Source organism: Falco biarmicus, chromosome Z, assembly GCF_023638135.1.
Source record: "Falco biarmicus isolate bFalBia1 chromosome Z, bFalBia1.pri, whole genome shotgun sequence".
Lineage (NCBI taxonomy): Eukaryota > Metazoa > Chordata > Aves > Falconiformes > Falconidae > Falco > Falco biarmicus.
In genome coordinates this window covers 59,863,566-59,880,554 of record NC_079311.1, presented here as the reverse complement: position 1 = coordinate 59,880,554, position 16,989 = coordinate 59,863,566, and the positions used below count along the sequence as shown (strand labels likewise).

At 39.6% G+C, this 16,989-nt stretch overlaps 1 protein-coding gene across 2 annotated transcripts in view; it reads left to right on the top strand.

The window, feature by feature from the left end:
* TBCA (tubulin folding cofactor A) overlaps window positions 1-16,348 on the top strand; it is a 31,587-nt gene extending 15,239 nt beyond the window's left edge. For both annotated transcript variants that reach the window (XM_056325187.1, XM_056325186.1), the window contains 3 exons: window positions 4,119-4,224; window positions 12,931-13,017; window positions 16,105-16,348. In XM_056325187.1, the coding sequence (XP_056181162.1) occupies window positions 4,119-4,224; window positions 12,931-13,017; window positions 16,105-16,185 (274 nt within the window). In that variant the 3' untranslated portion in view covers window positions 16,186-16,348. The remainder of the gene's footprint in view (window positions 1-4,118; window positions 4,225-12,930; window positions 13,018-16,104) is intronic.
* Window positions 16,349-16,989: the final 641 nt, after the last annotated feature.

The window sequence follows — 16,989 nt, the reverse complement described above, 5'->3', positions numbered from 1 at the left end:
ATACACGGTTTATTTGCAGAGCTGTTACAGTATGCAGGATATTGTGTAGGTGAAATAAGGCTAACCATAGGGTTTCAGGTGGGTACCAGGTGACAGATTGTTTAAAAACAAGAGGATGTTTTACTGAACTGTTGTAAATAAAGGCTTATTACACATATACAAGTATATACCTGTAATGTACAAGTTAGGTGTATATATGTGTAGTATACAAGTGTAACTGCGGTAATTTACATTGGTTCCTTTTTTTATTTTGGATTCTTCCAGTTAAGAGTTAAAGTTACTGTAGCTTATCTTTCTTATGATACTGTAGAATGTCTGCTGAAGTTATGCCCGTAATGTTTTTTAACGTTTGCAGGTTTTTTTATCTATAAATAAGCTGTGTACTTGAAATGCAACAAATTATGGTCTGGCTTTTTTCTGGTACCTGCTGAGCTATTCTTATCTTTGTTCACTGTGTATGATCACACCATATATCAAGATTCTGGCTTAGTATCCATTTTAATATTTTTGAAAAAAACTAAACAAGCCAAAAACCACCACCCCCACCAAAAAAAACCCCAAAACTATCAAAAACCCCAAGCAAACAAAAAACCCAACACAGGTTTTGTTTGTAGATAGACAACAATTGAAGGAAGAATAGAGGAACAAAGTGTTATGTGGGTATTTTTGTGTAGAATTCTGTAATTTTTGAGAGGTGATTAAGGGGTAGTATTGCTCTGTTCCAGAATTTCACTTTACTTTTGAAAGCAAGCTGTTGATTTAATTTAGCATCTCCCAAGCTACATGTTCAGTAGAAATGGCTTCATGACATCTAGAGGAAGCATGCAGTACAGGAAATGTTTTCAAATCAAAACTTCTTAATAGCATTAAACATCAGCATCCCAATCTTATCAATGGTAAATGGAACATTACATTGGACAATTCTGATTACTGAACAAAGTGCAGTGGAAAATCTGTCACAGAAAACAGTCTTGTATTTCAGGTTTCGTATGTTTCCTTTTTTGAAAGCAGAACGTTTCCAGTTCTGCTTCTGAAGTGTACAATTACTACAGAAATAGAAATAGGTAGATAAATACGGATGTAATTCTTAAGTATCCAGATATGAGAAAGGTGGGCAAAAAATGAAGTTAAATTTAGTTCTGAACTAGGCCAGAACATGCAGTCCTTTGCTGTTGCATAAAAGTAAGCAAATTTGAATAGCAGTCAGTTTGAAAACTTAAGTGTCCATAGGGAGATGTGAATGTGAAAACATAATGACAAACATTGTACCTTTTGTTTTAGCTAAAAATTAAAGTAATTAAAAATGCTGGGTTTAGCAATATAAGTTGCCTTTAGTCCATACACACTTCAGTAAGGGAATCAACATAAAAACTGCATTTAATCTCTCTCCCCCTTCTCCTGAAGGAAATTAGCTGTTTTCAATTTAAGAAAAAAAATAATATCATCTGTGACAGATGTTGGTTAAAATTTACTTTTTTGGAACCTAAAAATAGCAAAGCAAATAATACTGCCTAGAATTAAATCAAGTAACCTTGATCAAGCAATTAACTCATCCTCTATTAAATCAATATTTGCTGATGTTAATACTGGAGCTAGTTCCAGTAGTTGGAATTACAGCCACTGATTTAGTGTCTTTATTATTAGTAATTAGGCTGCTGTCTTTCCCCAGTTCTGCTTCTCAAAGGTAGTACTTGGCTGACTTGTAGAAGCTGGTGTAGTCAATACCTACAGTATATGCTCCGCATGCTGTTAAAGCTTCCTGACAAAGTTGAAGGCCCCTCTGATAATGTGAGTCTCCCAGGTTGAAACTGGGCTGCCACAGCCCAGCTTAACTGTTGTGGAGCCACAGCTTAGGGCTATTTTAGCAAAAAAATGGGTGATATAAACTCTAAACAAAAGCAGATGGAGTTCCTGCTGTTGCAATATCAGCATATTCTCTTGGAAATTTTTCTCAAGATGCTACTACAGTGCTGCTTTTGTGGCAGCTTCAGTTCACAAAAGGTCCTTGTCACCCCATTGCCTTCCTGTCCATCCTAGCACTTGTAGTAGGGCGCTTAACTGTGACAAATCAGGAGTTAATTTGCTCTGATGCACTAACATGACCGTGAAGCTCTCTGCTAGACCTTTATTTATTCACTTTAAGTTTGTATAATATATTCTTTGCTTCTTGGATCCGATTGTGGTCTTTTGGCTGTTAAATTCTCCTTAATCATTTTATATAGGTTAATCTGTTGCTTATTCTTGTTTGGGGAAGGATTTTCTTTGGCATACTCTCTGCAGTAGCATCTCAATATTTGTTTTGGTCCTGAATTAGCTGATCAGAAATTACTTCCTTATTCTCTGGATCCTGAAGAATGTTTGGTTCAGGTTTGGCATTACTTAATCCAGTGTATACCTAATGAACATAAGTAACAATGTGGGAGATGCAACAGCAGAATTGCAGTAACAACAAATAGAGTTCTTGGTGATGGGACTGCAATGTAAAAATTACTGGAGGGCATCAGACCAGACTACCTTAATTATTCCTTTTTGACCTTCAAAATTATGTGCGTTACTCTTGATACCGTGCTTGTGTTGTGGTTTAACTCCAGCTGGCAATAAGCCCCCCCAGCCGCTTTCTTACTCCCCCCTGCGGTGGGTGGGGGAGAGAATCGGAAGAGTAGAAGTGAGAAAACTCCTGGGTTGAGATAAAGGCAGTTTAATAGGTAAAGCAAAAGCCGCCCACACAGAAATCCACTCACCACCTCCCACCGGCAGGGAGGTATTCAGCCATCCCCAGGACAGCAGGGCTCCCGTCATGTGTAATGGTTACTTGGGAAGACAAGCGCCATCACTGCAAATGTCAGCCCCCTTCTTCTTCCTGCAGCTTTATATGCCGAGTGTGACATTCTATGTTACGGCACATCCCTTTGGCTGGTTGGGGTCAGCTGTCCCAGCTGTGCCCCCTCCCAGCTTCCTGTGCACCCCTAGCCCGCTCACTGGCGGCATGGTGGGAGAAGCAGAAAAGAAAAGCCTTGACTCTGTGTAAGCCCTGCTCAGCAATAACAAAAACATCCCTTTGTTATCCATACTGTTTTCAGCAGAAATCCAAAACATAGCCCCATCCCAGCTACTGTGAAGAAATTTAACTCTATTCCTGCCAAAACCAGCACAGCTTATTAGCAAGAAGCATTCTGCTTCTACATATGGGTCCATTGTTATGATTAAAAGATGGATTGTTTTCCCTTTGAAAGATAGGCCATATAGTACGTGGCTGTAACTGTTATTTCTGTCTATAACCCCCAGACTGTCATCAAGGTAAAGGAGAAAAAAATCAAAGGAGCACAAGATTATAAGGCTACTGTGTAATTTGGGAATTTTATTTTTCATTATTTTATATAAAAACTGTTAAGGGAAATAATGCATTTAATGGCATGAAGTGTTTTGATCAGGAAGAAGATGTTCTGAGATCACAGTTTGTGAACCTGGAATTGCTGTTGCTTTTACATGTGTTAGCAGTGACTGAAAAAAGTTAAGAAGGATGTCTTATCATTCCTGCAGGTGTAGTGGTGTTATTCAGCAGCGAATAGGAAAGAGGAAAGACCATGTGACTGTAAGAGCCAATATAGGTCACTTGTAAAACTATGAAAACTTCGATGACATTGAGAAAGTCTGACAAATGCTGATCTAAAAGCCAATGATAAACAGTGTTGTCTTTGCAGACATATAATATTGTTTGCTTTGGGTACCTGTGATGTGAGGACTTTTTTGAGATAGGTAGCTTTCTTCTTGGTACTACTGTCTTTATTAGCCGTCATCCAGATCTACAAGGCAGCTTATCTGTTTCTGTTATGTATTTGAAATGATGCACCAACATACAGCTTTTTAGGATATTCTATATGGATAAGACCATGCAAAGCCTTCAAAAATATTTTACATTTAAATTATTCTCCTAAGAATTATTATATGTTATAGCTAAATCCGGCTTTTCGTAGATGCAGTTTTTGCAGTGGTAAAGAGGCTTTTTTTAAAATAAAACTGTATTATCTCATAGGGGTGCAGCTTGGGAGGGGGAGTTATCAATGTAACTTTTTACTGTAATGGAACCAGATTAACACAAACATTTGGTTTAATTGCAGATTGGCAAAGGAAAGAATTATGTACGAAAAAGAAGCAAAACAGCAAGAAGAAAAGATTGAAAAAATGAAAGCTGAAGCCTGTGATGATTATGGAATTAAGAAACAGGTGAACGATCATAAAATTTGTTTTATAAAATCCTTTTTTGCTTTTATGTAATCATAGTCATCCTAAAATACAAGAATCTCCTGTACCTTTTTCGAGGCTCCTGCTATATGAATACTCAACTAAAATATTATCATTTATAAAAGTCATAATAAGCATTTATAGAAACTTCCTCTACTCCAGAACTGTTAAATTTGAGAGTGTATATGGATTACTTGGCACTTGGTGTCAGGATGGCTGTCACTCACTGACAGTGTGTATGAGGCCATCATGAACTCTCTTTGTCAGAAATACCAAGAATCTGAAAATACACGGTCTGGATGCTGTTAGGTAAACTAAGTGCTTGCTGGTACATGCAAATGTTGCAGTGAAGTGAGAATGCTTGATAGTTAATAGGAAGATGAAACAATTCAACTCTTTGAGTATAGTAGTATCCCTTTGGTAAAATCTTTTTTAGTAAGTTCAGATTTCAGTTCATGTGTCTGTCCTGCCCTGCTTTTGTTATGCCATGGCAAAGAAATACAAATAAAAGTTTAAAACAATTCAGTTGGCAGAAAAAAACGTAAGTGAAGACCAGTAGTCGGAAAAAAAAGGCTATGAAAGAAAAAAAATACCTCAATCACACTTTCTTAACCTGTAAGGCTTGCAGGAAAAAGTGTTATTAAGTACTTCAATAAAAATACTAAATTGAGAACAATCTTATTAAAAACTGAACTATCACATACAAAACTTACCAGCTTTGTAGAAGCTAGGAAAAAATATTAAAAGACACAGTGTATTCCACCATGTGTAAATTCTGCATGTAGTTTCTGTAGGGGTCATGAAGAACCCTGACTGATAGCAGCAAGTAGTGCAGTTGTACTGCTTTGTGGATTTTTTTTGTAATGAAGCCTTAGATTCTACACAGTTGTGTAATGATTCCCAATATATGGAGACTTTACAGAAAACTTCATAATATTTGATCTGTAATGGAAACTTTTTGCACTGTAATCACTAATGAGCGGAGACTAACGGTAAGAACCAGTAGTTTTCTGTATTTCTGTAGTTGTTGATGTTTCTCATACATAAACACCCTTTCCCAGCTAATGCTTTTATCTTGAGATCTGTGAGCGTAGGAAAAACCTACTCCTTGTTTTCTGTCAGTGGGATTGTAGATATATTCTGACGTTTTTGTTAACTGTCAGCACTTTTACTGATAAATGATAAATTTTCATTTTTTAAAAGGTTATCCTACACTACCAAATTACTTCTTGAGTAATGTCATTTCCAGATGAATTAAAAATCCAATGGACTTAACATAGAATATCTGCATGCCAAAGAGTACATAAAGTACATCTTGCTAATACAGTTTTTTACAAGCATTAGTGAAAACAGCAGTATTTTTCTTCCTTCCTTGAGTGAAATGGAGAGTATCTCCTGAAACAGATCAAAAGAAATGTATTTGGAAACGATATATATTGGTTTGGACAGTTATTGTGGAACATAAGAACTTGCTGGTAATCTTGTTACTGAAAGAGTTCTTGCTGAAAGGAACATTGTAATTTTCGTTAACTTTTTCATTTTTTATGTCTATTTAGCCTCAAAGAAATAGTCAGGTTAGTTCAGCTGGCTTTTTAAATTTTTAGCTGTTTCTGATGCCCACTTGACTAGTTCAAACAAAGTTTCATTCTTCTCACCTCTCAAATACGGTAAGATTGAAGTGAAACATACAGTTTCACTTCAGTCTGATTATTTGCATAATTTTTTTTTCCTAGGAACAGATGATCTTTGCGTAATAATATGAACTCTAGCTCTAGTTGCTTAGGTAAAGAGGCAGTAGAACTGCTGATAAAGAGTCTAATGCTTCCCCTTTATGTATTGGGACAGTATCCTTAACAAGCACAGTTTGCTTCCTTAAAAGCTAGCAAATTGGAATTCCCTGTATTAAGTACAGAATAATATTCCTAACATACAACTGGTATGAAAAACGTTTTCAAACTTTGGTTTTATTGCCTAGTATGCTTTCTGAAAGAGACCAAATGACAAAAAATCATTACTGTGATCTTAATTTTTCTGTTCTGTTTTCTAAAAGCTGTTACCCTTTTTATCTAGGTAGGTGTAAGTACGGGCAACATTCTTATGGTAGTAAAGACGTGCCACCACAATGGGACATGATTCATCCCTTCTTCAGCTGGGCTCACTTTCCCTGTGTTCTAGAGGGAGGAAAAAAAAATCTTAATTTCACTTTTCTGCCTTCTCTTTATCTAGGGAACCTCTCGTGTCTGTTCTGCTTGCAATTTTAGTACAAATATTTCCCCAGGTATTTCACTTCCACAAAACAGATGGAAGATTTGTTCTGAACCTTCAAGCTTATTCTAAAACATCTCCTAACCAGTCTGGTATCTTTTAGCAAAGCATGCATTACATTAAGCATGGGAGTCACAATCTGCATATTGTCTTAATAATCAAAAGAACCCAACAACAGAAGAAAACCCCAACCCTATCAGCCTCTCACCTAAGTTTAACCTCCCCCACAAAAAGTGGAGGGGAAGAGAGAGAAAATTTGGCTATTCTAACAAGGTTGAGCCATTCTTGTTGGGAAAGCACATCTTTTGTTAATGTTTTCTTTATGCCACTCCCAAAGAAACCTCCTCATTCGGATGGTTACCACCTCTCACCTGTTCACAGGGTGAGTTTTATACTTGCATCAACATGGATCTGTTTAGGTAGAACTTTGAGTTGCCAGAAGGAAATGTGTGCCTGCTGATTAAATGACAATTTTCTATAATGGATAATTCCATTACTGTCCTCTTAGTTAATTTTAAATGAGCAATATCTGTAATCTATGATACAGTGTATTTAATGAAGAACTTTTTCAGAGGAGAATGTTGAATTTTGCTTCTGTCCTCTGAAAGCATCTCCATTTTTTAACTTCAAGTCACGTGGTGCTCTCCTTCCACCCCCTGCCACTGACAATGACGAAAACCTGTAAGTTGTATATTAGTGGAAAACAGCCAATGACAAACTGTTTTCCAAAAAGACCAAAGGAACCTTTCTCCCTTTTATCTCCTAAAATGATCTGCTTTAGAGGAAACAGGATTAGTGTTGCAGCACTATCCAAACTATCAAGCTGCAACAAGGTTTTACCATCTCATACCAACACCCCTCATGCCAGTCCCTCTGCTGCCTTCTCCTCACCCAGAGCATGCCTTCTCTCTTCCTTGGCTGCTCCCTCTTCACTGGCTGCCCAACCACTTAACAGAAACAGCCACAGTGCCCCTTATCTATGTCAGCCAACCTCCTCAGCCCTGAAGCCAGCCCACAGCTGTATGTTATCAATTAACCCACCTTCATCCCTCTACAGATTAGCCCTCACTTGAGAGCTGCAAAGAAAGCTCATTTGAAATACTGAGGCATTAGATCTAGAACATTTTCTCCTCTAGCTTTCTTGCTACAAATGATCGGTGATTTATGGCTGATACATGGCCATTTCAGTTCTTCAAATGCTCAAGCACTATAGAATACAGTGCTCTCCAGTTCTTTACAGCAGGCTTTTCTTTCTGGTATTTTGGAAGTGTTTTGATCCATGTTTGACAACCCACCTACAACAGACTGCAGCGTGCTTTTCTATCCTGTATTGGTGGATAGCTCAAGCTTCTTTTGGGCTTCCTATGTGAAAACAGAGCAAGCTGCTTCAAAGGAAGTAGAACTAGTAACACTTGGTTTGCTACAGTTTTTGTGTATGTTTGGATTTTTTTTCCCCCTGTATATTCACCTTAATGCCATTTATCCTCTCAGTTCCTGCCTTCTCTATGCCCAGCTTTCTCCTGCATCACCTGTGCTGTCCTACTGCCTATGTCCTTGTGCCACCTGGCCCAGCACATTATGCCTTTATATTCCCTGGTTACCAGAGAGGTGAGAAGTAATACTGTGTGGTATTAAGTGTAAGTGTAGCATGACTACTTTTGTGCTACAGTCTCTTTCTTAGTAGGATTATTAATTTTGGTACCATTGGTGTTCACAATACTTGGAGATAGCCTTTTATCTTCTGGGTCTCTGTCTTTTCCATCAGATAATGGTTGTAATTCATCAATGAATTACAAGTGTTTTACAAACTTTCTGATGAAAAGGAATGCAAACCTGTAGCACTTTTCCTAGCAAACTGATTTATTTGCATGTTTTTTCTTTTCCTCCATACCATCTTCAAGTAGATCCATACTGTTATGATTATCTGTGCAGCAGTCAAAAGGGCAAGTGATTATAAGGCAGTATTTAAAAGCATGCATATGTATTCATGTGCATGTATTTAATTGGTACATATCACTCATTGACATTTATCATGTATTTTAGCCTATCTCCTGTGTTTTGAACACCACTTCTGTCATAGAAAACAATATTGTCACTGTGCCCTGGGACCCAGTACTTTATTAGATTGTCTTTATAAAATGAATATGGAATTTTGTTTTCAAATAATTTGCATATCTCTAAATCTCCTGGTTAGGTGTGGGTCAGCTGGGGAAAAAAAAAAGAACAAAAACTGCTTCCACCTTTTTCATATAATCATAGAATCATTTAGGTTGGAAAAGACCTCTAAGATCATCAAGTCCAACCATTAACCCAGGACTGACAAGTCCGTCACTAAACCATGTCCCAAACTACCACATCTATGCATTTTTTAAACACCTCCAGGGATGGTGATTACACCACCCCCCTGGGCAGCCACTTCTAGTGCTTGACCACCCTTCCAGTAAAGAAATGTTTCCTAATTTCCAATCTATACCTCCCCTGGCGCAACTTGAGGCCTTTTCGTCTTGTCCTGTTGTTTATTACCTGGGAGAAGAGACCAGCCCCCACCTGCGTATGCCTCCTTTTGGGCAGCTGGAGAGAGCAATAAGGTCCCCCCTGAGCCTCCTCCAGGCTAAACCCCAGTTCCCTCAGCTGCTCCTCACAAGCCTTGTGCTCCAGACCCTTCCCCAGCCCCGTGGCCCTTCCCTGGACACGCTGCAGCCCCTCTACGTCCCTCCTGCAGTGAGGGGCCCAAACCTGAACACAGGGTTCGAGGTGCAGCCTCACCAGTGCCCAGTGCAGGGGGACAGTCCCTTCCCTTGCCCTGCTGGCCACACTGCTCCTGACACAAGCCAGGGTGCTGCTGGCCTCCTTGGCCACCTGGGCACACTGCTGGCTCATGCCCAGCCGGCTGCCGACCAGCACCCCCAGGCCCTTTCCCACCAGGCCCTTTCCAGCCGCTCTGCCCCAGCCTGTAGCGCTGTGTGGGGCTGGTGTGACCCAGGTGCAGGACCCGGCACGGAGCCTTCTTGAACCTCATCCAGCTGGCCTCGGCCCATCGGTCCGGCATGTCCAGACCCCTCTGCAGAGCCTCCTGCCCTCCTGCAGAGCAACGCTGCTGCCCAGCTTGGTGTCATCTGCAAACTTACTGAGGGTGCACTCGATCCCCTCATCCAGAGCGCCGATAAAGATACTGAACAGAGCTGGCCCCAGTACTGAGCCCTGGGGAACACCACTGGTGACCAGCTGCCAGCTGGATGTAACACCACCAATCTTTGGGCCCGGCCATCCAGCCAGCTTTTTATGCAGAAAAGAGCGTGCCAGTCCAGGCCATGAGCAGCCAGTTTCCCCAGGAGAATGCTGTGGGAGCTGGTGTCAAAGGCTTTACTAATGTCCAGGTAGACAACATCCACAGCCTTTCCCTCATCCACTGGGTGGGTCATCTTGTTGTTGAAGATAAGGTTTGTCAAGCAGGACCTGCCTTTCATAAACCCCGTGCTGACTGGGCCAGCTGATAAAACTTTTGAAGCTGATTAAACTGTTGTCCCTGTTATGTAACATGCATCAGGCAGAGCAAAATTGCTTCCTATTGCAGAATACTTGGTGTCAACACTCATATGCAGTTGTATTTATTTATATTGTTAAATTACTGAAAATTTGTTTCGGTGTAAGTGCTTAGGTGATCAAAAAAGTAGAAAATGGCTTGGGCATTACCTTCTCAGCTGTTTTCCTCATAGAGTCATGTTTGGCCTTTGTGCTTATTTTGAATGTGTGAATTGTCTGATTTTAGCTATGGTGCCCTTCCATTTAAGGAACTGGTAGGTGGATGTGTGTTTACATCTGTTCTGCTTTTACCTGTCACTGCAATCTGGAATTTCTGGAAAACAGATTGAAGGCTACTGATAGTGCATTATGCATACCAATTCTTTGACATCTGATCCAATTTACAAAAAATCCACATTGCATTTGGTAAATAGGCTGTATACATCCCAACAGTTACAGAGCTCCCATTACATCTGAGGAAACTGCTTTCTTTTGAAAAATGGCAGACATCTGCTTCCTTAGTACAAATATCTTAAATCCTGAAAGACAACTGACTAGAAATGTGGTGGTTCAAGAGATTTGTTTAACTGGCTTTTTCAGCACACTTAAAGGAGATGTTGCCTTCACTGTAGCCACAGTAGTTCTTTTGGTCCTATGTGCACTTACTGACAACAAATTCAATTTGCTTCTCCCTGTACATGTTTTTGTGCTTTATTGCTTTTCTCTTTAACGCTGTATTTAGATGTACTCAGTTACTCCCAGTTTTTTATTACTTCTATTTGGCATTGTAAGTCACAGAAACTTTGCAGATATTTATGGTTCTTTGCAAAGTTAGATCAGTTTCATGTAATAACTTCGTCTGCGACCTGCTTATAATTTAAACTCCTTAGTGTTCCATGTGAAACTGGTGGAATTTGGATAGAATTTGGAGAGCAAACACTTTAAAAATTCCAGTCCTAAAGGTTACCTAATTATGTCAGCTTTTGACTTTATTATATACGTTTATAACAGTAAATTGTCTATTTGGGATTACCAGCATTACTTGAAAAAAATGCGTAAGTTATCAAAGTTTGCACAGGTAGTTTGGTAATCAACTAACAATATTGGTTCCACAGAATTCCTGTTCCAGACTTCCAACTGTTTGTGCCTACTGAATATAGTTAATTCCAGGATTTATCATCCTTCTGGTTTTTGTTTTATATTGTGTAACTATGGGCAAATGTAAATAAACGTCAGGTACATCTTGGATCACAGTCAAATTCTGTTTGGCACAGAGTAGTTTTATTCTTTTCTTAGAGCAGCCAGGACTACATCTTACAGATTCTAGATTAATATGCCTTCCCAGATTGCTTATTGAATGGCATATATCAATTAAGTTACTACTTTTCCTATCATCTGCCAGCTTTACAATACAGAACTATTTTGCGGTGCTGGCCCAAGGAAGTCGTCATTGGATATTCTCACTCTGTAGGTATTCTTTATTGAACAAATTTCTACTACATAAAGCAGAAGGCATCATCTCATGCAGTTTATGGCACACTTCATTCTATGGAAGTTACAAACCTTTATTTATTCACTGCTCAAAGTGTAGTATGCAGAGTTCCTAGTCTTATTTTTAATACGGTCCAACACTGAATGCTTGAAAGAAAAGTGGTAACACCAGCGACTAGACCTTGGAGATGCATAATTTTTTAAAAAACATTTTTCAGCCATCTTTGCTTCATTAGACAGGTTATGTGCTAGGTTCTCTGAAAGAAAATTAGAAATGAAGTTTTTAAACTCTTTATCTCAAAAATTACTTGAACTAAGAACTTAAATACATGACACTTAAAAACATGGTGGTAACTACTACAAAAGGCCTTCCTGTATGCATAAGTACATTCTTAGCTATAGCTTTTCTTCGCTTCTACAATGACCTTTCAGTACAACAGCATTAATACTGAATGGAGAATGTAACATAGGAATGACAGAATGAAGTAAGCCATTTAAAGGGAACACCTTCTGTGCTAGGTTATCGTGAATCCAGAAGAGATTTCATATTTAAATACCTAACGTTTTCATTTCTAAATAGATTTAACATTATGGAACAATTCTGCACACCTTTTCTTCTCAGTGGCTGGATTTTGGATCCAGAAATGTTCCATGAAACACACGTTCCCTTGTTTAAATCTAGAGTTGTTTTCTTTAGGAGGAGGCAGGATGTTCAGATTCAGTGGGGTGCCAGTTTAGTAATTTTGTTCAAAGTGCATGGTGAGAATAATCTTTCTCCTAAAATGAAGCACAAAGATAAGTAATAACTTTTTATGCATGATAAGCATCAAAAATATGAGCCTGCTGGTCTTTGCTTTTCATTTTTCTTTACCTTTGTCTTTCAGTCAGAGCCTCCTGCAGTGTGCACACAATGTGATCAATAACTCAATAACTTTTTTCATGCAGTAATTATCTCTATGTGGTATTATCTGAACGCTGTTTTTCTTTATTACCCAAAAGATGCAGGAGATATTTATATAACCAGCTGATCCCATTTTGGATGAAGCTGCTTTGTGACAGCAGGAGAAAGTTTGTTTTAAATAGCCTTTTTAACAAATGCTGTATGGAAAGCTTACCAGGCAGTAGTTTTTTCCTAAGGGAAAAATTATTCTAAATACTCTTTCGCACTTAATACTTTATATTTAATCAAGCACAAAGTAAATGGAAGTGTCCTGTAAATTAACAGAGTTTTAAGCAATTATGCTAAGTGAGTGTCTTCTAATAAAAAAGCCTATTCAGAAATGGATACAACTGTTCTGAAGTTCCTAGATGATGACTGGACTACTGATTCGGCAGAGCAAAGACTTATGTTAAAAAGTAAAGTTCCTACCTGGAATATATTCTTATTTCATTGGCTTCTGATTTTCACAGATTGAAATCTTACAAGAGTCACGAATGATGATTCCAGACTGCCAGCGCAGATTAGAAGTCGCACATGCAGACCTTACTCAGCTACTAGTAAGTATAGCACCAGAACCCACTGATCAAGAAATGCTGCTGCTGTTCCTTGATGAACTTGGATAAACATGCTTGTCTGCAGTGCAGTTGCAGCAGACGAGAACTGCACTGAAGAACTACTTTTTAGAGGTCCCAAGACTCATATTCTGTAACATACCAATATTTCATTTTAGATAATTGTTTTTGCAGACTTGGTCTTCAGTGTATGAAAATTGTGTGTATTAGAATATGTCTGTATTCTAAAGAAGCTGTCTTTAAGGGAGTGTACACTCAACATACACTTAAATGCTGAACTGCTAGAATGGACTCTGAATTCCTGTGCTAGTTACATGATCAGAAAAATTAGTTCATCTGCTTTAGATAGTTTTCTAGGTAGTCTAGATGTATATAATGCACTTGTAGTGAACTGAAATAGTAAAAATACTTTGCCTATTATTTTTATTATGCTATGGACAAGAAAAAAAGACAGCTGAGTCCTTGCTGATTACTGCTTTATGTTGTATTAGTGAGACGAGTACTAGTGCCACATTTTTTACCATATTTTATACATTACCTGCAGTAATAAGTAGGATCTTACACAAGTAGGTTTATTGAAACAATACCAAGTTTGGAGATCATCATGCTTATTTTAAAAGCTGCCTTCTCATCAAGAATTCAGCTACACATGTAAATGGTATTGTGTGGCTAAAAATACATACCCTAAATCAACCCCCAGACGCATTTGATGGCTAAAACACAAATCCCTTCTCAAAAGAGAAGTCAAGGTGTCTTACCCTCAGGTACTATGCCTTCACAGTTTTTCAAAATAAATGCGCAGTACTGGGCAGGATTTAGGGTCCTTTTGTCATTCAGCTCATTACTTAACAGTTGCCTGATCTAGATTTCATTGGCATGCAGAAATGGTGCTATTGATCCATGCAGTGTGCTGTACAAACTTAAAACAAGGAAGGGGGGGAGTTACTATTGTTAAGAATTTGGAAGTCTTCAAGAGTTTCTTTCTGTGCTGAGCTAATCTGCAATGCTTTTATTAAAATGAACTGTATAGTAGTATGGTATTTTTCAATTGTCAATCTGCTTAAGCTTTTTCCTAACAGTGCTCTTGTTCTGACATCTGTTGTTATTGGTTCCAGTTATGCTGTCCTTGGTTTTAAATATTTAACAATAAAATAAAGGTATGCATAGATGAAATCTACTCACACATGACAGCCATCATCTTGGACCTAAAGTAGGACAAAAGGATTATCTGTGCTTTGAGTCATGTAGAAGCAGTGTTTTCAGTAATTATATATCTCTTGTTTCATACAATAGTTGGGGTTGGAAGGGACCTTTAAATTTCATCTAGTCCAACCTCCCTGCAATGAGCAGGGACATCTTCAAATTCACATTGCTCAGAGCCCCATCCAACCTGACCTTGAATGTTTCCAGGGATGGGGCATCTGCCACCTCTCTGGGCAACCTCTTCCAGTGCCCCACCACCCCCATTGTAAAAATATTTCTTCCTTGCATCTAGTCTGAATCTACCCTCTTTTAGTTTAAAACCATTACCCCTTGTCCTGTTACAGCAGGGTCTACTAAAAAGTCTGTCCCCATCTTCCTTATAGGCCCCTTTTGAGTACTGCAGTAAGGTCTCTCTGGGGCTGCCTCTTCTCCAGACTGAACAACCCCAACTCTCTCAGCCTTTCCTCACAGCAGAGGTGTTCCACCCCTCCCATCATTTTTGTGGCCCTCCTCTGGACCCCTCCAACAGGTCCACGTCTTGCTTGTACCACAGGCTCCAGAGCTGGATGCAGTGCTCCAGGTGGGGTCTCACCAGAGCAGAGCAGAGGGGCAGAATCACCTCCCTCAACCTGCTGGCCACGCTTCTTCTGATGCAGCTCAAGATACACTTGACTTTCTGGGCTGTGAGCACACATTGCTGGCTCACGTCCAGCTTTTCATCCACCAACACCCCCAGGTCCTTCTCCTCAGGGCTGTTCTTAATCCCTTCATCCCCCAGCCTGTATTGATACTGGGGGATACAACCAACCTGGGGGCAAGACCTTGTACCGGGCCTTGTTGAGCCTCCTGAGGTTCACATGGGCCCACTTCTCAAGCTTGTCCAGGTCCCTCTGGATGGCGTCTCATCCCTCTTGTGTGTCAGCCTCACCACTCAGCTTGATGTCATCTGCAAACCTGCTGAGGGTGCACTCATTCCCACTGTATTCTGTCATTGATGAAGATACAAAAAAGTACTGGTCACAGTATGGACCCCCTGAGGGACACCAGTTGTCACTGATCTCCATCCAGACATTGAGCCGTTCACCACTACTTCCTGGATGTGACCATCTGGCCAATTCATTATCCACTGAACAGTCCATCCATCAAATCAGTCTGTCTCCAATTTAGAGAGAAGGATGTTGTGGGGGACCCTGTCAGAGGTCTTACAGAAGTGCAGATAAATGACACCCATAGCTCTTCCCTTGTCCACTGATACAGTCACTCCATCACAGAAGGCCACTAGGTTCGTCAGGCAAGACTTGCCATCGGTGAAGCCATGCTGGCTGTCTTGAGAATCACCTCCCTGTCCTCCATGTGCCTCAGCAGAGCTTCTGGGAGGATCTGTTCCATGATCTTCCCAGGCACAGAGGTAAGGCTGACAGGTTGGTAGTTCCTAGCGTCCTCCTCTCTACCTTCTGTAGAAATGGGTGCAATGCTTCCCTTCTTCCAGTTACTGGAGACCTCCTGACTGCTGTGACTTTTCAAATATCATGGAGAGTGGCTTGTCAACTATATCAGCCAATTCCCTCAGGACTCTGGGATGCATCTTGTCGGGTCCCATAGAGTTACGTATGTATAGGTTCCTCAGGTGGTCACAAACTCAATCTCTTACAGTGAGAGGGACTTTGCTCCCCCAGTCCCTGTCTTGAGGTCCATCTACTTGAGAGGTGTGAGAAGAGAGATTGTCAGTGAAGACTGAGGCAAAAATTTTGTTGAGTACCTTAGCATTCCCCTCATCTGTTGTTACCAGTTATTTTTCAGTTACCTTTTTAATTTTAATCCCATGTCAATTATTTTCAAAGTACTCAAAAATTTTGGTTTTTATTCTAGGAAAATGAAAAGGAATTGGAAGAAGCTGAAGAGTACAAAGAAGCACGTTCCTTACTGGAGTCGGTGAAGCTGGAAGCCTAGAAGTTTTTCAGTACTTTCTTTATACTCATTAGCACGGGGTCCATTCCACACTTTCATTTGACTATGGCTGTGTTACTATCGTTGACTTGCTAAGGTTTCCTTTATGTAAACCAGCCTTTCTCTTAACTCCTAGATGCATCAAATAAAGAATCTTGTGAAACAATCTGTGTGTTCCATATTCAGGTAAAATAGAAACATTTCCGGTTTACCTGGATTACAAAAAGGAAAAATAAGCCAAATTTAATGGAAGTGTAATAATGTAATATCTAATATACAGAACTTAGTCTGAACAATTCACTCTAAGAAACCCTAAAGACCTTAAAGATTCATCTAGTTCCAACCCCCCTGCCATGGGCTTTAGAAGCACTTTATATATGAAATAATTTCAAGCCATTATAGCATAACAATCTGTTGTGAAAGAGAAGATGGACTAAATGACCCTTCAAAGTCACCCATCTTTTTTTCTATGTGCGGTTTATCTGTGATTTTATCAAGTATGTACTCCCTGTTTATCTCTGAGCCCAAGACAGAATTAAGAGTTGATTCCAAATCTTTCTCAGTTCGCCTGCAGTTGATTTGTAGAGCCCAATTCACACAATTACATGACCAAAGTTCTGTTACTTTTTCAAGAAACAGAATTTAGCAGCTGGCTGGTATGTTGTCAGTTGGATCTGCCAGCAAGAGTTCTGGATTGAATGCTTCTCCTGAAAGCACCTTGGGCTGTGTGAGGGTTTTTTTGAACAAAGCTCAAACCCCAGAATGTGAAAGAGAACTAATGGATAAAGGGAATGATGCTTAATCTGC